Source organism: Tupaia chinensis, unplaced genomic scaffold (assembly GCF_000334495.1).
Source record: "Tupaia chinensis unplaced genomic scaffold, TupChi_1.0 Scaffold000170_1, whole genome shotgun sequence".
Classification (NCBI taxonomy): domain Eukaryota; kingdom Metazoa; phylum Chordata; class Mammalia; order Scandentia; family Tupaiidae; genus Tupaia; species Tupaia belangeri.
In genome coordinates this window covers 975,055-995,214 of record NW_006159645.1, presented here as the reverse complement: position 1 = coordinate 995,214, position 20,160 = coordinate 975,055, and the positions used below count along the sequence as shown (strand labels likewise).

The following is a 20,160-nucleotide window of genomic DNA, read 5'->3' as shown; positions in this document are numbered from 1 at the left end:
ATATACATATATATGAAAATCTTTCTTGAGGTGAACTGATTCTGTTTTTCTAATTTGGCTAGCGTGGGTGGAAAAAAATGAATCAAATTTGGTTAGCCAAAAAATCAAGTCTCTGGGTCCAGGAGTAGTGGATGCCATTCAGTTCAGCTCGTTCAGCTCTCCTCTTTGCTATTCTTTAGGATTCGTAAGAGAGCTCTTACATGATAGATGCCTGCATTTTTAAAAATATGGAACCATATGTTTCTTTATTATTTATTTCTTAAAAGTGTATTTCTGGGGACCAGCTGGTGGCATGGTGGTTAAGGCGCTGGACACTCCCACATGGCCGACTGTGATTCAAATACCGGACCTGGTGGCTTGCTTTCTCACTTCCCCTCTCTCTCTCTGGTCAAATTAAAATAAATGAATAAGGGAGTTTGAAAGTTGTTGTATACTGTTAACGATTGTCTGCCCATGTCCTGCCTGAAATACCATGATTGTTTATGAAAAGTATCTTTAATAAAACTGGATACAGTTTGGCTTGGAAAATAAAAAAGTGTATTTCCTCTGAGAGAGAGAGTAGGAGTGATGGGCAGACAGACACTCCCAACAGGACCCTGTGACCATGATCTGTCCCTGGCCCCAGCCAGCCTGGATTATGAGCACCTACTGTGCTGCTCCAGACCTACTCAGGGAGTAGAACTTTTTTCTATGGGTCTGGCACCGTCATGCTGTCCCTCCATCACTGACTGGCCCTGGAACCATATTTTCAAAACACCAGGGTGGTGGCAGAGCATCACTGGGTGTGGTGGAGTTTTGGTAGGTGGTCCTAGAATTCAGATGTGTCCTAGAATGGAGTGTACACAGTCCTTTCATGTGTATAAGGATTCTTCTGTCAGTGAGTACATACAGATTCACTGAAGGTCTTCCTAAATTCATAATGCATATTCATTACATATTTCCTCAACCAATTATGACTGTTATGTGGGAATATCTATGAAAATTTTTGGAGCGACTTGAAGAATACTTCTGTAGAGTGACCAGTTACCTATGAATAAATATACATTTTGAAGCACAGCATTCCATTGAACTACAGAAAACTCTATATTTCCTTAGTTACTAATATGTCATATAGGGCCAACTGATGGTGTGCTGGTGAAGGTGTCTGGATCCAACATGGCCAACTGCTCGGTTTGAGTCCTGGACCCAGTGGCTTGAGAAACACACTGGGTACTTGTTCCTGAGAGGAGGGAGAAATGGAGAATTGTAGTGTAAGATCTCCCATGGTGAGTGCATTCTCATCACCCCCCGGGTGGCATAGTGGTTCAGGTGCTGGACTCCCACATGGCTGACCATGGTTCAAATCCTGGACCCAGTGGCTTGTTTTCTTACTTTTCTTCCTCTCTCTCTCTCTTTGGTGAGCACACATGCCCTATAGCAAACTTAAAATATAACTAAAAATGAAATAAATAATTTTTTAAAAGTCACATGAATCAAGACATTAGACATTTTGCATTAGTTCATAGTTTTCCTTGTGACCATGTCTTGCAAATGAGACAGAATCAGATGTGGCCAAAAGTTAAAATTAGTTCATTTGCCAGGGCTGAGCTGTGGGGTTCTTGCCCATCCCTAAATCTCTGCCCTATTGTAGTGCCATGTTTATTAGCTGCAATAAATTGGAAATAGTTTATTTTGATTGCAACTCTACCTTTTCTTTTGAATAAAAAAAACATGTTTTCATGACACATTTTGCAATGTCATGTGGAAGGTTTGAAAATGCCTGAATATGCAACAGTTAAGAAATTGCCCAGGCCCAGCTGTGTGGGTACAGCTGCAGGGTACTCCTGCCCAAGCCTGGGCTGCATGTGAGGCTTCGGTTCTGTTTCTGGACCAACTTGAACAAGCTGGGCCTGGCAGTCTGTGAGTGTAATTCTAGCTAACTGTGGGGCTGGAGCAGGGGGATCCTGACATGGCAAGAGCTTGCCAGAAATACCTTTCTGGGGACCAGCAGTTGGTGTAATGGCTATGCCACTGGACTCCCATGTAGTCGACCACGGTTCGAGTCCCAGACCCGGTGGCTTAAACTGACGTTGGGTGTGTGTGCGTGCGTGCCCAAGATCCTGAGAAGAGAATGCAGTAGAAGGGATTGCGGCATGGCCATCCCCCCCTGGGGGCTGATTTCTCACTTTCTGTCTCTCTGTCTTTCTGGCAAGCACACCTACCCTATAGCAAAAACCTCTCCAAAAAAAAGACCCAAACCAAAACAAAACAACAAATCCTTTCTTTCTATTTTTTCCTCTTTCTCTTTTCTTCTCTTTCTCTCTCATTGTAACAAACAAAAAGATAAAGTTGTCACTAATTCTATGACTCAGAGATTCATAATACCATTGCTTTTAAAACTTTTACTGAATTTCCTTAGGATATTTTGTGTCATCTCTTTAGACAATATACATAATTTAAATGGTACAATATTAACATTTGTGTGACCTCTTTATTTCATCATTTTTTTCGTAGGCGTTCATGTATTTCCCAGATTTCCAGATATATAGATAGCCAATTACATATCATCAATGCGTTTTGTTTTTGATTCTTTTACATCTAAGTGACTATATTTGTGAGAAGAGTACCACTAAAGGGAACCAGCAGTTAGCGTAATGGCTATGTCGCTGGATTCCCACGTAGTCGACCGCGGTTCGTGTCCTGGACCCGGTGGCTTAAAACTCACGCCGGGCGCGTGTGCGTGCGTGCCCAAGATCCCGAGAGGAGAATGGAGTAGAAGGGATTGTGGTGTGACCATCCCCCCTGGGGGGTGATTTCTCGCTTTCTGTCTCTATGTCTCTCTCTGTCTGTCTGGCGAGCGCACGCGCCCTACAGTGAAAATCTCTCCAAAAAAAAAAGAAAAAAAAAAGAAGAGTACCACTAAATTATCCACAGTTATACTAGCATGATCACTGATTGCATGAGATTTTTGGAATTTGCATTTTTTAAATAGCTGCTCTTTTCTTATCTCTAATCACCTTATTTCTTATCTCTAATCAGTATTCCAACAATACTGCAGTATTTAAAACAAATCCAAAGGGCAGTTTTTCATCAGTTCCTAATGATTTAGAAATACTCAGCTACTTGAAATGATATGAAATCTGTTTTTTTAGCTCAAATTCTCACTTTCTAAGACAGAAGAGTCATGGTAGGTAGTCACCAAAGGCTTTATCTTTCTTCTATTTTAAATAAATAAGACTTTTTTAAAAAGACTTTAAAAAAATCGAGTTGAGACTTCAATTCTTTAAAGTAGTGAAAACTGTAAAACATTTAAACAATCATCCACATCTTTCCGATTGTTACACATTCTGATTCCCTAGTCCTGAAACCAGAGGGACTGAGAGAACATGGCCATGTACAACTCTTGTCGGAGGGAAAAGAGACCCCTTCCAAGTAACCAGGGATGATAGGCTTCAGCGAACCCCACGGCAGAGCCATCACAAGGGGTCCGAGATCTGGCATTTTGCAAGCTCCCAAGGTGGTTCAATGCTTGGAAATTTGAATCCTATGGATTGAACCACAGCATGGAAGTACCACATCAGAATCTGATTTGGCTAATCTCGTCTCTCCTTGACAATAAAGTAGTTACCCCACTTCCCCTTCATTTGCTCAACAAACATTTATTGAGATCTTGTTATATGCCAGTCTCTGTGCTAGGTGCCAGGGAAATAAGGATTTACATAAGTTCCTACCCTCTCAGGACTCAGTCTGTGGAGCAGAGACAGATGTTTTAAAACTTAAGGCAAAGGGACCAGCAGATGGTGTAATGGTTACATCGCTGGACGCCCACGTAGTCAACCATGGTTTGAGTCCTGGACCCTGTGACTTGGATTTCGTGCTGGATATTTATGTGTGTGTGCCCAAACTCCTGAGAGGAGAATGGAGAAAGGATTGCAGTGTGGCCATCCCCCCTGGGGGTGATTTCTTGCTTTCTGTCCCTCTGTCTGTCTCTCGCTGTCTGGCAGTGCACATGCCCTATAGCAAAAATCTCTCTTAAAAACAAAAACTAAAAAAAACTAAAAACACCTAAGGCAAAGAAATAAAGCAAAGAAAGAGAGTACGAGGACTCCCCCCCCTCCCCCCCGGCCAGGGCACAAACATACCAAGCCAAATGAAAACCCATCTCCAAACTTCCTACTGCAATATTTCTTCCTCAAGGTGGTATATCAGCCCCGAAGTAACTTACTCACAAGTAGAAACTCCACAAAAAAAATTCCCTGTGGGACCAGCAGGTGGCATGGTGATGAAGGTGCTGGATACTCCCACATGGCTGACCATGGTTCCAGTCCTGGAGCTGGTGGCTTGCTTTCTCACTTTCCCTCTCTCTTTCTCTCTCTCTCTCTCTCTGTGTGTGTATGTCTTTTTCTCTGGTCAACTTAAAATAAATGAGTGAGTAAATAAAATTCAATAAATAATCATTAAAAAAAATCCTTGTATTAGGAATCAGTCTAGCACTAACTTCCATTGTAGAAGCATTTTAAACATTTTATCATGAACTCTACTTTTTAAAGGTTATTTATTCTAGAAAATTTCAAGCAGCTGCAAGAGTAGAGAGAACAGTTGAGCAAATTCCCTGAACTCATCACCCAACTGTAACAACCTTTATTTCATAGCCATTCTTGTACATCTGTGCTTTCACTTTCTTCCCGTCCCGCATTAGTTCCCTTTTCAAATTGGTTTTTAAGTAATTTTTATTTAATTTTGTTTATTATTATTATTATTATTTAGTTTGATGAGCGAAAGAGAGTAAGAAAGCAAGTCGCCAGGTCTGGGATTCAAACTGTGGTTGACCCTGTGGGAATTTGGCACCTTAGCCACCATGACACCTGCCAGCTCCTTTAATTGTTTTTTTTTTTTTCTTTTTTTTTTAATTGCCAGAAGGTGCATGTACTTCCCAGAAAGAGACATTCACACAAAGAGAGACAGGGATGGAGGAAGTATTCCACATGGGGCATGGTTATGCCAAAATCCTTTCTCTTCTGTTTTTTCCATCCTGTCGGGATTTGGGGCAGTGTATTTTTCAAGCCGCTGGGACCAGGATTCCAGGTATGTGGCAGGCCTTGTAGGATTTGGCTCCCTTAACCACTAAGCTATGAGGCCAACCTGCATTTCAGGCTATATTTCTGAAGATTATAGTTTATTTAACAGAAACAACCTCAGCACCATTATCATGTTAAAGACATGAATATTAATTAATATCATTATATATCCAATCAATATTCACATTAGCCCAATTTGATGCACTTGGTTTAACTCAGGATCCAAATAAATTCTGTTTGATATAATTAGTTGACTTTTTTTTTTTTTTTAAGAGATATTTTGGTATAGGGTGTGTGTGCTTGCCGGAGAGACAGAGAGAAACAGAGAGACAGAAAGTGAGAAATCAATTCCCAAGGAGATGGCCATGCTGCAATCCTTTCTCCTCTAGTCTCTTCTTGTGATTTTTTTTAAAAATATTTATTTAATTTTATTTATTCATTCATTTATTTTAATTTGACCAGAGGGAGCTACACACAGAGAGAGAGGGAAAGTGAGTAAGCAAGCCACCAGGTCCGGTACTCGAACCGCGGTCGGCCATGTGGGAGTGTCCAGTACCTTAAGCACCACGCCACCTGCTGGTCCCTCCTCTTGTGATTTTGGTCATGTACGCACATGTGCCCAGTGTGAGTTTTAAGTCGCTGGGTCGTGATTTGAACCCTAGTCAACTATGTGGGAGTCCAGCAATGTAACCATTATGCCATCTGCTGGTCCCTGATTTATTTCTTAAATAACTTTATCTCCTAATTTTTTTCCCCTTAGAGTCGTTACTGTTGTTACTGAAGAAGTCAGCTTTGTCCTGTAGCATTATCCACTGGACTCTGCTGGTCGTCCCCTCATGTGTCATTGGTGTTCTTGTAAGTTCCTTCCTAGAGACTTGACCCTTCAAGAATATTTTAGTTACACTTTGGCACATGATTGTATCTAATATACAAGATGCAAATTACTGGTGTGAAGATAAAGGAGCATTACCACCCTGTATGTACCCTGCAGGAAATAAAAAAAAAAAAAAATAAAAATAAAAAATAAAAAAAAAGAGAAAGAAAGTAGATAAATGAAAAAGCTATGCATACATTTCAATTTTAAAAATTATTGCTGAAGGGCACACACACTTGCTGGACAGAGAGAGAGAAAGAGAGGAGGGAGAGGGAAAGTGAGAAGGCATGCTCCATGAGACATAGGCCACCATTCCTTCTCTTCCATTTTCCTTTCGGGAGCTGTCAGGTCTGGGACTTGAACCACTGGTCAACCATAATGTGGGATCCAGCTGCCTTAACAACCAGGCCACAACTGGTCCTCATTTCTTCTTCTTTTTTTTTTTTTTTTGCAACAAAATAAACGTACTTCAATTCCATTCCACGTTTTTGAAATCCTTTGTATAGCCAAGTGCTATGTTGTGTAGGGCCATAGTCCAATTTCTATATAAGGAAACTCAGCTCAGAATTAGGTTGGGTGAAGTCAGGGTGAGAAGTAGGGTCTGGGTATCTCTTGTCCTTATACGTGTAGGGCTACAGAGAGAGGCAGGACTGGGAATGGGTACTCTTGCACAAAAGTGATGAGAGGCGGCCCCTTACTGGCCTCAGTGTCAAGGAGTGGAGGGGACTGTGGGGGAGTCCCGGCCTAGAGGGGAGGAATGTGGACTCAGCATTGCCAGATTTTTGAGTTTTCAGCAGAAGCCAAATATCTGAATGTCTGCGGGAAATCTCTAGATCTCAATATGTTCGCTGTTGGTTCAGATTTCTGAAAAACACGACCTAGGGCAACACAGTGGGTCAAAGCGAATAAATCTGCATCCGGCCACCTGTTCCACGCCATACTGCTAGGACATATATGAACTACTGTCTGGCACCAAAGACCCCGGGAGTCAACTGGCGGAGGTAGCCGTTGCCCTGGCAGGTAGAGAAAGGGAAGGTGAAACAGCTCTGAAAAGACATTAGATGACAATGTTGCAAATCTCAAAAGGTGAAAAAGTATTGAGGCACTGCGAGGAAGAGCTAAATTTCTGAACAGCTAAAGTTCGACAACAAAACAGCCTTCAAGTATTCTTCTCTGGTCCTCCTGACCGAGTGCTTACTGTGCCCAGATGGCATTCCGAGCGTTTTCTAAGTACTTGCAAGTCTCTCATTCATACCTTACCACAACCCTGGGAGAATGTACCACCCGCCATAGTGGCTCTTATATAAAGACTCAGAGAAGTGACGGGGCTCAGATTTGAATCCCAGGGGGCCTCGAAGCCTGCTCACTTACTTAATACCCTATAGGATTGTTCTTCCTTTAGACAGTGCTGCATTCAAGGCATTGAATACTAGGAGCTGGAATTAATTCACTGACTGTGGAGTCCTAACACTTTGTGTTCTACTGACTGGATCTTTTGGTTTTCCTTTCAGGCAGAACTTGATGAGTCTGAACTAATTTACACAGGGACTAAAAATCGTGTGTAGAGAACCAGCTCTGTAACCTAGTGGTTAAGAGAGTAAGAGCCCCCATGGCAGACCAGGGTTTGAATCTCAGCCTCAGAGGCTGGAAAAACACACTGAGGGTGTTGTGTGTGCTCAGAATCCCAGCAGGATGGAGAATTAGGGGCAAAGGGGTTGCATTTGACCATGCCCCACTGGGGGAGCAGTGCTTTCTGCCTCTCGTTGGCTCTCTCCAGTAAGTGCACGTGCTTTGTGGCAATTAAAAAAAAGTGTATGAGAAAATAGAATTGAAGTATGAGTTTATTTTAGTGTAAAATATTTTAAACTCTATGCATAGTTTTTCATAATGTGCATGTATCGCAAGGGGTGTTGTCAGCTGGTGTTTTATATTTCAATTCTTAGTCATTCCTTTCCCAAACAGTTTGTTTATTCTTTACTATTTCAGTAAACAGACATACAACAGAAAAATCAATTTACAAATGAGTATCATTTTTCCTATTTTCAGTTCAACAGGAATGGCAATCATTTAATCTTTAAGGGTTTTTTTTTGTGTATATTTATTTCTTCCATGAGCTAGAGACAGAGAACACCCCCAAAAGGATCTTGATGCTGTGGTTCGCTCCTGGCCTTAGCTAGCCTTGGAGTGTGGGTGCTTCTGGGCTGGCGATTCAGGGAGGTCTCCATATGTGAATCTGGAACCTTCCCACTGGGTCAGCCCTATAGTCTGTGACATTCCACCACTGTGCCACCCCTGAAATAGCAGGATTTTTCAAAATAGATTTATCAATAAGTAACATAATCTTGTTGCTTTTCTGGAAGATGCTATTTCATAGACATTGAATTTAAACTTAACTCAGTCCACCCAATAAGGCTGAGTGTGTGTAGGGTAGGTCAGCCTTTCAGGATATTTGGATTCCGTTCTTTGTGTGAGTAAAGGCAGTTTGTCACAGTTATTTGCAAGACAGTTAATAAGCCTATAGCTTATAGAGATAGTCTTTTTCTCCCTCTCAGGCAGCTCAAGGCTTTCTCCTTGCTGGGTAAGGTGACTGATGAGGGGCACTCCATAGCTTCATTGAGATGAAGGGGTAGGGCAGTTTGGCAGTCATGCAGAGAAAACCCCTGCCCCAGCTCAGAGCATTCTCGCCTTCAATAACTACTCACTGAACTTGAGGACAAAGACCTTTTCTCCCACGGGGCTTCCTCCCTCCTTGTCTAGACATTCTGGAAGCCGTTTCCTAGTTACGGGAGTACAGCAGTGCAGTCCCACAAGCCTGAACTTCAGCCTCCTGCCACCAGTCAGGGGAGTGTCGGTAGACCCAGCTCCTTTGCAGGGAACTGCAGGGAAGCATGAATGTCTTGTTCCCAAGAGGAAGTCATGAATCTTGAAAGAAGTTTCGTAAGAGGACAATGGTGGTTAGAAAGGAACTGAAACATATTTGACTACAGCTGCAGGATCTGGTGCAGTAGCCTCGTTACTTAATTTAAAACAAAGTTTAAATTATGGCAAAATACACATAGCGTAAAATTGACCATCTTAACCATTTCCAGTTGTATGGTTCAGTGCTGTTAAGTACATTCACATTGTTATGCACAAATCTCCGGAAGCTTTTCATCTTGCAATATTCAAACTCTACCCATTAAACAACTCCCCTCTACCCTTCTCCCACCCCTACCCCTGCCCCTGGCAACCACCATTCATTCCACTTTCTGAGTTTGACTCTAGATACTTTACATAAGTGAGATGATAATATATTAGGTTGTCGGAAAAGTCATGATGTAGAAAAACGGAAAAATACATTATGACTTTTCCGATGCCCCAGTATTGTGTGTGTGTGTGTGTGTGTGTGTGTGTGTGTGTGTGACTGGTTTATTTCACTGAGCATCATGTTGACTGTTTAATTTTAAATTGAAAATTCAATGTACTAGACACATTTCTAATGCTTCATAACTTCACCTGGCTAGTGGCTACTGTTTTGATGCAAGTAGAAAATATTTCTATCGTCTCAGAAAGTTCTGTTGGACAGCACTTACACTGAGAACTGGCTGGAGGTGGGGGATCAGGAGGAAAAAAATACGCATTTTATTTTTGTAGCCTGCCAGCTCATGAATAATCTGACTTCTTTTCTCAGAAATTATATGAGCTACATGATGTTTTAGTATTTACGATTTGCACCTTTATCCCAACCTCCAGGCTTCTAATCTCTCCTTCTATAACATGCAGTCTTAAAAATTATTTCAGCTGGAGAATTTAGAGAACATAAATATGCACTACAGACTACCGATAAATGCACTTTAAAATATTCCTTACCAGGACTTCTTAGGAGATGCTGTCAGCTTAACCATTGATGGCAGTTAAATTGGAGGGTTTCATTAATTAGAACTGTTAGTTTATTGCTTACCTGGCAGGAATCCTAATTGGTATTTGCCACAAAAAAGCCTTAGCATTTAAAGCTTTTTCCTTGAAGGAAGTAGGAAAGAAATGTTTATCATACATATACATATACGTACATATGTACATATGAAGAGGTCTTCTTAAAGTTTATGAAAAATGCACATTGCAGAAGACCTATACCTAGATTTCAAATATTTTTTGCACTAAAATAGACTTGAGGAAGTTTTCCATTTTCTACCAACTTTTTGAGGTTGTTTCATTTATACCCAAACTTGAAATTTGAGTTTCTTATATCACCAGTTATCCTTACTATGTGAGATGCATGTCTTCGTTCTTTCTCTCTTTCTTTCTCTCTTTCTTTCTCTCTTTCTTTCTTTCTTTCTTTCTTTCTTTCTTTCTTTCTTTCTTTCTTTCTTTCTTTCAAGAGGTTTTTGCTATAGGGCACATGCGGTCACCAGAAAGACAGAGAGACAGAGAGACAGAAAGCGAGAAATCACCCCCCAGGGGAGATGGTCACGCTGCAATCCCTTCTCCTCCATTCTCCTCTCGGGATCTTGGGCACGCACACACATGCCCGGCATGAGTCTAAGCCACCAGGTCTGGGGCTCGAACCGCAGTCGATTACATAGGAGACCAGTGACATAGCCATTATCCCAACTGCTGGTCCCCTAAAAATGCTTTTTTAAAGAAAATGTTGTTCCTATTCCACTAAATTGATTTCATAACCCAAAAAATGGGCCAAGACATACACTTTGGAAAACACTGCTCTGGACATGCGTGGTTTCAGGTACAGATAACTGCAAGTCCCACCTCCAGGTCCTCATGAGAATGAAAACTATGAACTGATGCCTCAAAATAAACACGTTTTGTAAAATGCCACCGATTATGGCTTTGTTTCCATTTTCTACCAACTTTTTGAGGTTGTTTCATTTATACCCAAACTTGAAATTTGAGTTTCTTATATCACCAGTTATCCTTACTATGTGAGATGCATGTCTTCGTTCTTTCTCTCTTTCTTTCTCTCTTTCTTTCTCTCTTTCTTTCTTTCTTTCTTTCTTTCTTTCTTTCTTTCAAGAGGTTTTTGCTATAGGGCACATGCGGTCACCAGAAAGACAGAGAGACAGAGAGACAGAAAGCGAGAAATCACCCCCCAGGGGAGATGGTCACGCTGCAATCCCTTCTCCTCCATTCTCCTCTCGGGATCTTGGGCACGCACACACATGCCCGGCATGAGTCTAAGCCACCAGGTCTGGGGCTCGAACCGCAGTCGATTACATAGGAGACCAGTGACATAGCCATTATCCCAACTGCTGGTCCCCTAAAAATGCTTTTTTAAAGAAAATGTTGTTCCTATTCCACTAAATTGATTTCATAACCCAAAAAATGGGCCAAGACATACACTTTGGAAAACACTGCTCTGGACATGCGTGGTTTCAGGTACAGATAACTGCAAGTCCCACCTCCAGGTCCTCATGAGAATGAAAACTATGAACTGATGCCTCAAAATAAACACGTTTTGTAAAATGCCACCGATTATGGCTTTGTTTTCGGGTAACCTGTGCTCACTGATTTTAATTCTGGTCTAAGTAGAATGAAGCTATGATAGAAAATCTTTTATCAAATGGTTAAACTCTGTTTTTCAAAGTCAAATATAAGCTACATTTTTTATGCTACTAGTTTTTGTTTTAGGATGTGTGATTGGAAGTTAATTGAATTTTAGTTTTCTTTTTCTTCATGAAGGAGAATATGTATCTCTTAACTTAGGTTATAAAGGAAGAGGAGAAAAATCTTAAAGTCAGTTTCTTATGTCATGCATTAATAATTTAATAGTTTATGAAAGTCCTGGAAACAAAGATTTCAAAATGTTTATTATATAGTTTATAGATGAGGTAATTTGTCACTTAAAAAAAACAATTTCTTTAACCTATGAGCCAGCTGGTGGCATGATGGTTAAGGTGGCTGGATCCCACACGGCCAGCTGTGAGGTTCGAATCCCATACAAGTAATAGAACTACATTGCAGTTTTCTTGATTCACTTCCTGAAGAATTTCATCTGAGGGGCCTGAGAATACTGGCTTCCTGACTGACTTTGTAAGTGGACAGTTCTGGGAGGCCTGCTATTATTTTTGTAAATAATAGTCATGAAGAGTCGTGTACTTTTGGAGTAACTTTTAATTGGGCAAGCTATGAGAAAAATAAAAGAAAGTATCAAAGAATAACTATAGTAACACTGAATAAACAATTTTAAAAAAATAATTATTTATTTTATTTTATTTATTCATTCACTTATTTTTTAATTTGACCAGAGAGAGACACAGAGATAGAGGGAAAGTGAGAAAACAAGCCACCAGGTCCAGGACTCGAACCGTGGTCAGCTATGTGAGAGTATCTAGCATGTTAACCACCATACCACCTGCTGGTCCCTGAATAAACAATTTTTATCCTAGCTCATGTAAGAATTTTACCCTAACTCATGTAAGAATTTTCCCCTTTTGGGGGCCAACTGGTGGCATGGTAGTTAAGGAGACTGAATTCCACGTGGTTGACTGCATGGTTTGACTGGGCGGCTTGGAAAATGCTGTAGGCGTATGTGCGTGTGTGCTCACAATCCCAAGAGGAGAATAAAGCAGAAGAGATTGTGGTGTGGCCACTTCCACTGGGCGTTGCTTTCTTACCCACCCTGTACCCTGTGAGTGGATGTACCCTATGGCAAAATTTTTAATAAATTTAGCTACTTTTGAAATTTCAGATGTGTCAAAATATAGAATTAAAATAAAATTCTTTCCCTTAAAATAAAATCCCTAAATTAGTTATAGCCCTTGGATTTTAATAATTTTTTTTTTTGGTATTAGAGAAGTAAAATTACTTGCAAAGAGCTCTGTGGCTTGGTGGTTAAAGAGCTGGATCCCCGTGGCTAACTGTCTGAATCCTGGACTTAGTGTCTTGAAAAACATGCCGTGAGTGTATTTGTGTGTGTGTGCACGTGCACGCACGCACTTCAAATCCTAAGAAGATGGGAAAATGGAGGCGGAGGGATTGTGGTGTGTCCCTGTCTCATTGGGGGTGGGCTTTCTCTCTGGCAAGCACATGCACCCTCTGGCAAATTAAAAATAAACAAACAAATAAAAAAATAAATAATAAAATACTTATGGGAAAGTTGGACATTAAAGAGATAGAAACAAGAAATTAAATTTCTGAGTTACTCCTGTTAATAATTTGGGCACATTTTCTGAGCAAGTATTTTTATGCAAGTCTTTTTCTATGCATAATTTTACATACGTCAGAGAATCTGTTTTGCCATCTCACCCTCAAACCAATGAAAAACTCTTCTCAAGTATGTATTTAATGAGTTTATACTACAGTATTCCACCAAATGGATGTAGCCTACACTTTTTAGCCATTTCTCTGATGCGGGACAAGTAAATTTCAGTTAAGTTTTTCACTGACATAAACACCAGTGTGATGAACCTTTTTGTGCAGACTCCTCGCCATATTCCTGATTATTTCCTCCAGGTAGAGTTGTCGAAATGGAATGAGAATGCAGGGCACACATGTGCTTGAATCCCGGCCTGGCTGAAGCTGGAGACTGACTGTGGTGTGAAGATTCTATTAGGAATACTGTCTCCCTTTCTTTTGTTCCCCTCTCTCTTTCTCTCTGTCTTTCTCACTCATGGAACAAATGAATATTTATATATATATAAAACAAAAAGAAATGAATGACTTGTCAGTCCTTTCTTTTGCATCAATTGTGTGGTCTCTTTATGACAGCTGACTTCCTCGAAGTTGTCCATAGGCAATTTCTTCATTTCCTATCTTAAAAGCCTTCAGTAGCTTTAGTGTTCATTATGAAATAAGCACCTCAGTGTGACCTTCAAGGCACAAGGTGAACATGCCTGTTTTCTGCCTTTCTGAATCTCTTCTCCACTCTTTTTGGCCTCTGCATTGGCTTTTTAATTCATGGACTCCCCACCCTTTACCTCGCCACAGGACCTTCAAACCTATGTGTCCTCTCTCTGTAACATTCTTCCTCTCCTCACTCATCTTTCTCTTTTGGAATAAGAAATCAGATATCTGCTTGGAGGGAGGTGGAAGAAAAGCGAAGATATCAAATATTCATTTGGACATAGAAAGAGGAGTTGATTGAACAAGCACACTAAAGATTTCCAGGTAGCCATGAGAGCCACTTCCGTGGTGTATTGCGAGTTAAGATTATGAGATTGCCATGAAGGGAAATGTCACTGGTGTCCAGAGTTGTGATCACCTTTAACCTCTGGAGAAGTCAGCCCTATGAGTTTAATTGCTGCCTCCTTCAGTCTTCTGGAAGGGTCCTGGCTCCTTGCTAATTCAGTTTACAAGGATCATAGCACATTGTGTCACTAGAGTAAGTGGTGTACTTCATAATAAGGTCTTTGGGATCATTGGAAGACTTAAAAATAGAAATTGAAATTCTACTTCCTTCTGGCATTCCCAGTCACTCATAAAATTCAGTGAATAACCGGTCTCCCTGGGCCCATGCATCCTGCATTTCTGTTGCCCAAAGCCCCATCACGGTTAAGCGACCTAGATGACTAGCTGACCAGGCAGATACCCTGGCTGAAGAATAGATGCTTGTCGTAAAATAAACCCTGTTGGCTTTACTTATTTTCTATTGATACATCTCATCAATGCAAGACTGGTGGATGCCTACCATTTTAAGGACCAAATGTAGTACAGTTCTGTTCCTTGATGAGAATCTGGTTCCTTTAACATGGCTCAGTGGTAAAGAAGGAAGTGAAGGCATGTATACCTGAGGCACACAAACAAGGTCAACGCACCAAGTCCCCATCATGTTCTTCCGGGTCTGCCACATTTGATTCGCCTCCACCAGTAATTCCTCCCACGCCCAAATTCCAAGAACTTTCTATAAAGGCATTTCATTTTATAATTATTCTGGGTCTTTCTTGCAGATATAGATTCTTTGTTTATCTCTCTCCACCCCACACGCCTAAAGATAAAGCTGTTTTTGTGAACATGGGAAAGGTTAAGGAGAGAAAGAACTGGAGTCTCTTTATCTTCCTGACCTTTCCTTCTCACAAGGAGGGAGAGGGAATATTTTGCTTAACTATGAGGAAATTACTTTTAGAGTTAGTGGGGCTCCCCTATTTGTCGCACCCCGCCATAAGCAATGCAGGTGAGAACTCTGCAGCCCAGACTAACCTGTAATAACCTGGGATATAAAAATAGGCATATGCCCCTCACAGAGACATTTCTAAGCGTAGACTATTACTGACTCTGCAGTTTGTTAAGTGCTGTAGTGATGAATGAGACAGGTCAATTCTGATTGTCTTGCTTGGAAAATTTTGAAATGCTGCTTCGTTTTAACAGTCAAAACCCAAGTATAAAGTATCTTATGTAACCTCCACAGTTTGCAGAATATGTTCTCAGGCATCATTTCATTTGATAATCATGATAAACCTGTTTTCAGAAGAGGAAACTTGGGCTCAGAGAGGTAAAAGGGACTTGCCCATGGGACCAACAGATAGCATAATGACTATGTCGCTGGACTCCCATGTAGTAGACCACAGTTCGAGTCCTGGACCCGGTGGCTTGAACTCACACTGGGCACGTGTGCATGCGCGCCCAAGATCCTGAGAGGAGAATGGAGGAGAAGGGATTACGGCATGGCCATACCCTGGGGGGTGATTTGTCGCTTTCTGTCTCTCTGTCTCTCTCTCTCTGTCTTTCTGGCAAGGGCATGCGCCCTGTAGCAAAAATCTTTCAAAAAAAAAAAAACAAGGAAAAAAAATGAAAAAAAACTGACTTGCCCAAAGCCACACAGTTGGTGTAACTAAGTTTTGAATCTGTCTAGTGCTTTTCTGGGAACATTGCTTTAAGTCTCACTTATACTTTGGACTCATAAAATAAAAGACATTGGAGTTGGATACTTGATGACACAAATACAATAGTTGGTTCCACAGTGTTTGTTGCATGTTTGTAATGACAGGGGTTGGGGAAGGAGCTACCAGAGTTGGGTGGCATAGGCCCTGCCCTCAGGGAGTACCATTTGAAGACGTATACTTATAAGCAACAAATTGCATTATTCCAGAACACACTGGATGCATTAGTGTTTGAGCGTGTTGAATAAGTGACTGAGTTCTTTGTAGAAATCTTCCTGAAAGAAGGATTTCAAATCAGATCCTAGATATGCACAGAGACTAAGGACAGGACACTCGCTAGGTATACAGACATAGTGGTGAGAAAGGGAGCTGTGGAGAGTCAGCTGCAATTTAATGAAAAAAAACTGACTTGCCCAAAGCCACACAGTTGGTGTAACTAAGTTTTGAATCTGTCTAGTGCTTTTCTGGGAACATTGCTTTAAGTCTCACTTATACTTTGGACTCATAAAATAAAAGACATTGGAGTTGGATACTTGATGACACAAATACAATAGTTGGTTCCACAGTGTTTGTTGCATGTTTGTAATGACAGGGGTTGGGGAAGGAGCTACCAGAGTTGGGTGGCATAGGCCCTGCCCTCAGGGAGTACCATTTGAAGACGTATACTTATAAGCAACAAATTGCATTATTCCAGAACACACTGGATGCATTAGTGTTTGAGCGTGTTGAATAAGTGACTGAGTTCTTTGTAGAAATCTTCCTGAAAGAAGGATTTCAAATCAGATCCTAGATATGCACAGAGACTAAGGACAGGACACTCGCTAGGTATACAGACATAGTGGTGAGAAAGGGAGCTGTGGAGAGTCAGCTGCAATTTGGTGGAATAGTAAGAAACTAAGAAACGAAGGAAATAGCACTTGCTTATTATGTATTGAAAACCTACCGTGCTTAAGATATTGTGTAGAGGAGGGTTTACAATGGTGTGCAAAACAGATACGGTCCATGTTTTCATATTACTTAGACTTTGGGAGTGGGGGGAGCTAAAACCTATTGGTAATTGTTCTCATTTACTTTTGCATTGCTATCAGAAATACTTGAGCCTAGGTGACTTTATAAAGAAAATGAAAGTTTATGTACAAACTCATGATTCTGGTGGCTGAAAGTCCAAAGTCCTAGACCTACAGCATGGCCAGTGGAACCACAGAGGATGCAGCATATGCAGAGAGAGAGGTCCAGATGGATCTCTCTTTTACAAGAACCAACTCTCCTGAGAACTGATCCCATCTCATGGGAGCTGGAACTCACGGGGTCTCACACGACATCATCATCTATTTGTTAGACTATCGCCTACCTGATGCAATCACCACTCTATGATTCTGGGACACCATGAAGGAATAAGTTTTCACTTAATATCGTTATAATGCAGACAATACAATCAAGTCCTAGCACAGGAATTTCTGGGGAACACGTTCAAACCATAGCGATAATAATTACCCAAATGTTTCCAATCGTGATTGTTACTATAAAGAAAGATGATGGGATTCTGTGAACCCGTACAGTGCAGTAACATAAATTAGAGAGACATTGGAGCTGGCCTGTGAAGGAGCAGGAGTTAACTAGGCAGGTAGTTTTGGTGTGGGGAGCAGAGGAAGAAATGCCCAGGAAACAGGGTGGAGCTTATGCCAACGCCCTGGCCGTGTGAGGAACTGCTAGAATAAGGCCTGCGTGCTGGAGCCGTGAGGGTGGGAGTGTGCATGGCATGAGATGAGGCTGGGGAGGGACACAAGCTGGCTCAGAATTTGGTCCTTATTCTAAGAACCATGGGAAACCATGGTAGTATTTTAAGCAGGAAGGACATATCCAACTTTTCCTTCTAAAAATATCACTTTGGCTGTAACATGGAGAGGGAACTAATAGAGGTCTTGAAGTAACCCCTTAAGGGGCTCCTGCAGGGGTCCAGATGATGGCATCTTGGTGCAGGGTAGAGGCCGTGGAGATGGAGGGAGGGAGAGGGTGTCCACAGACATTTAGGAAATGGAATGACTCTAGCAGACTTGGTGCCTGGTTAGGTAATGGAGAAGCAGATGGTAAGGACAGTTCCTGAGCTGCCGATGCTCCAGGATGAAGGGTGGTGGGGCTGGCCTCCCAGAGAGGGAACCATGGAAAGGGACCCAGTTTGAAGAAGATGAAATCAGTTTCAGATGTCAAGGAGATAGCTGAGTCTGTGGCCAGAGTCCCCAACACCCAGGCCACGGAGCAGTAGCAGTTAGGAACCAGGCCGCTCAGTAGGAGGTGAGGCGGAGTTGCGGGGGAGGACAGGAACCTGAGCAAAGCTCTTTCTGTACTTACAGCTGCTCCCAATCGCTCGCATTAGTGCCTGAGCTCCGCCTCCCGTCAGATCAGTCTTGGCATTAGATTCTCACAGGAGCCGGAACCCTACTGTGAACTATGCATATGAGGGATCTAGGTCTTGAGCTCTTTATGAGAATCTAATGCCTGATGATCTGAGGTGGGGCTGAGGCAGTGATGCTAGCGCTGGCCTGCAAATACCGCATTATGGTCAGTTGTCTAATTATTTCATTATTTGATAATAGAAATCAAGTGCACAATAAATGTAATGCATTTAAATCATCCTGAAACCACACACACACACACACACACACACACACACACACTCACACACACCTCAGTCCATGGAAAAATTGTCTTCCATGAAACTGGTCTCTGGTGCTGGAAGGTTGGAGACCGATGGTCTATGGGGCTGGGAGCACCTGCTGAGAACTGAGCTGGAAGTAACTGTGTTAGGTCACCAACGTGCCAGGGAAGCTCTGGGCTCCGGCTGGATTTTCCTAGAGAGAAAAGAGCAGAGGAAAGAAAGGTCACTTGGCGAGGCTGCACTAAGGCTAGGCAGAGGGGAATAAGCCAGCGCAGGAGCAGCTGGAGAGGTGGGAGGAGCACCCAGCTGTACTTCAGTGCCGTGTCCTTGAGGTAAAGTGAAAATATCCTCTGAAAACCAAGGAAGTGGTGTATTTCATTTTATCTCTGCACCTGTTTCCTCACCATACCTCCACATTTGTTGTGTAGCCGCCATGCCTCTCGGGGTCTCAGCCACTTTATAGTACGCCATTACAGGTGTATTTATTGAATCTTTTATTATTGTGACAGATTGCAGGGCGTGTGTGTGTGTGTGTGTGTGTGTGTGTGTGTTCTGCCTGTAACAATAACCTCCTTTCCTTTCACCTACAGCACTGCACTTTTGGCTGCCCCTGCTGTTTGTTGCAAATCTGAGCTCATTTAATCCCACAGAGTCCTAAACAATATCTGGTCTCCGTGGCTCTGTCATTCAGCTCCCAGCACCCCACCTTCATTTGCCAGCTGGGATCTCTTAATGAGCTCACTGCACACAGTTCGATAGTAAACGGTTTTAGCTGGTGGAGTGTGTTTGCAGAGCGCGGTCGGAATGTTCCACGTCAGGCCTGCTCCCATGCTCTTGCTGGCATTCTCTTTTCAGGATGGCTGTAGCTCCTCCGAGTTACTGTTTTGTGGCCTTCCCGCCCCGTGCTAAGGATGGCCTGGTGGTCTTTGGGAAAAATTCAGCGCGGCCCAGAGATGAGGTGCAGGAGGTCCTGTACTTCTCAGCTGCTGACCACGAACCCGAGAGCAAGGTCGAGGTGAGTCACGCGTTGCAGTTTTCCTGTTCGCACTTACTCTCTTTCTCTGATGCTGCTGCTGGGGCAATCGTAACTTCCTTCTAGGACTCCTGTTCACTAATCTGTCACCCGGGTTCTGCCAATTCCCTTTTCTGTTCAGGTTAGTTCATGGTCTTTAAAAAAGGCACAGAGAATTCTATGTTCGCCGCTGTGGTCCTTATTTTATATTGGGCCATTGGAAAAGCCATGGTGATCTTTTTGCATAGAAAAACAGAAACTACGTCATGACTTTTTCGATGACCCAGTAGTTCCAAAACTATCTCCATGGCTTCAAAGTGAAATGTAGAAGCCAAGGTGTCGTGATAGAAGTCTAGCTATCTCTAGAAGCGTCTTTTTTTTTTCCCTTTTTTCTCTATAGGTAACATGTTTTGGAAAGTTTCTGGTTTATCTTTCCATTTTTTTAAGAGGTTTTGCCTTAGGGTACATGTGCTCACCAGAGAGAGAGAGAGATAAAGAGAGACAGAGACAGTGAGAGTGAAAGTAAGCAATCACGTCCCAGTGAGGATGACCATGCCACAATCCCTTCTCCTCCATTCTCGTCCTGAGATCTTGGGCACGCACGCACATGGCACCTGGAATGATTCTAAAACCCTATAGCATAAACCTCTCCAAAAAAATTATTTTTTTTTCTTTTTTTTTGGAGAGGTTTTTCTTTTTCTTTTCTTTCTTTCTTTTTTTTTTTTTTTTTCTATAGGGCACATGCGGTCCCC

General features: G+C 42.0%; 1 protein-coding gene across 2 annotated transcripts in view; it reads left to right on the top strand.

The window, feature by feature from the left end:
• SCRN1 (secernin 1) overlaps positions 1-20,160 on the top strand; it is an 88,896-nt gene that overhangs the window by 14,236 nt on the left and 54,500 nt on the right. Inside the window, exons 1-2 of one of the 2 annotated variants that reach the window (XM_006146214.3) lie at positions 8,759-8,930; positions 19,252-19,411. In XM_006146214.3, the coding sequence (XP_006146276.1) occupies positions 19,253-19,411 (159 nt within the window). In that variant the 5' untranslated portion in view covers positions 8,759-8,930; position 19,252. Of the gene's footprint in view, positions 1-8,758; positions 8,931-19,251; positions 19,412-20,160 lie in introns of those variants that run through there. The other variant, XM_006146215.1, reaches the window with a different exon arrangement.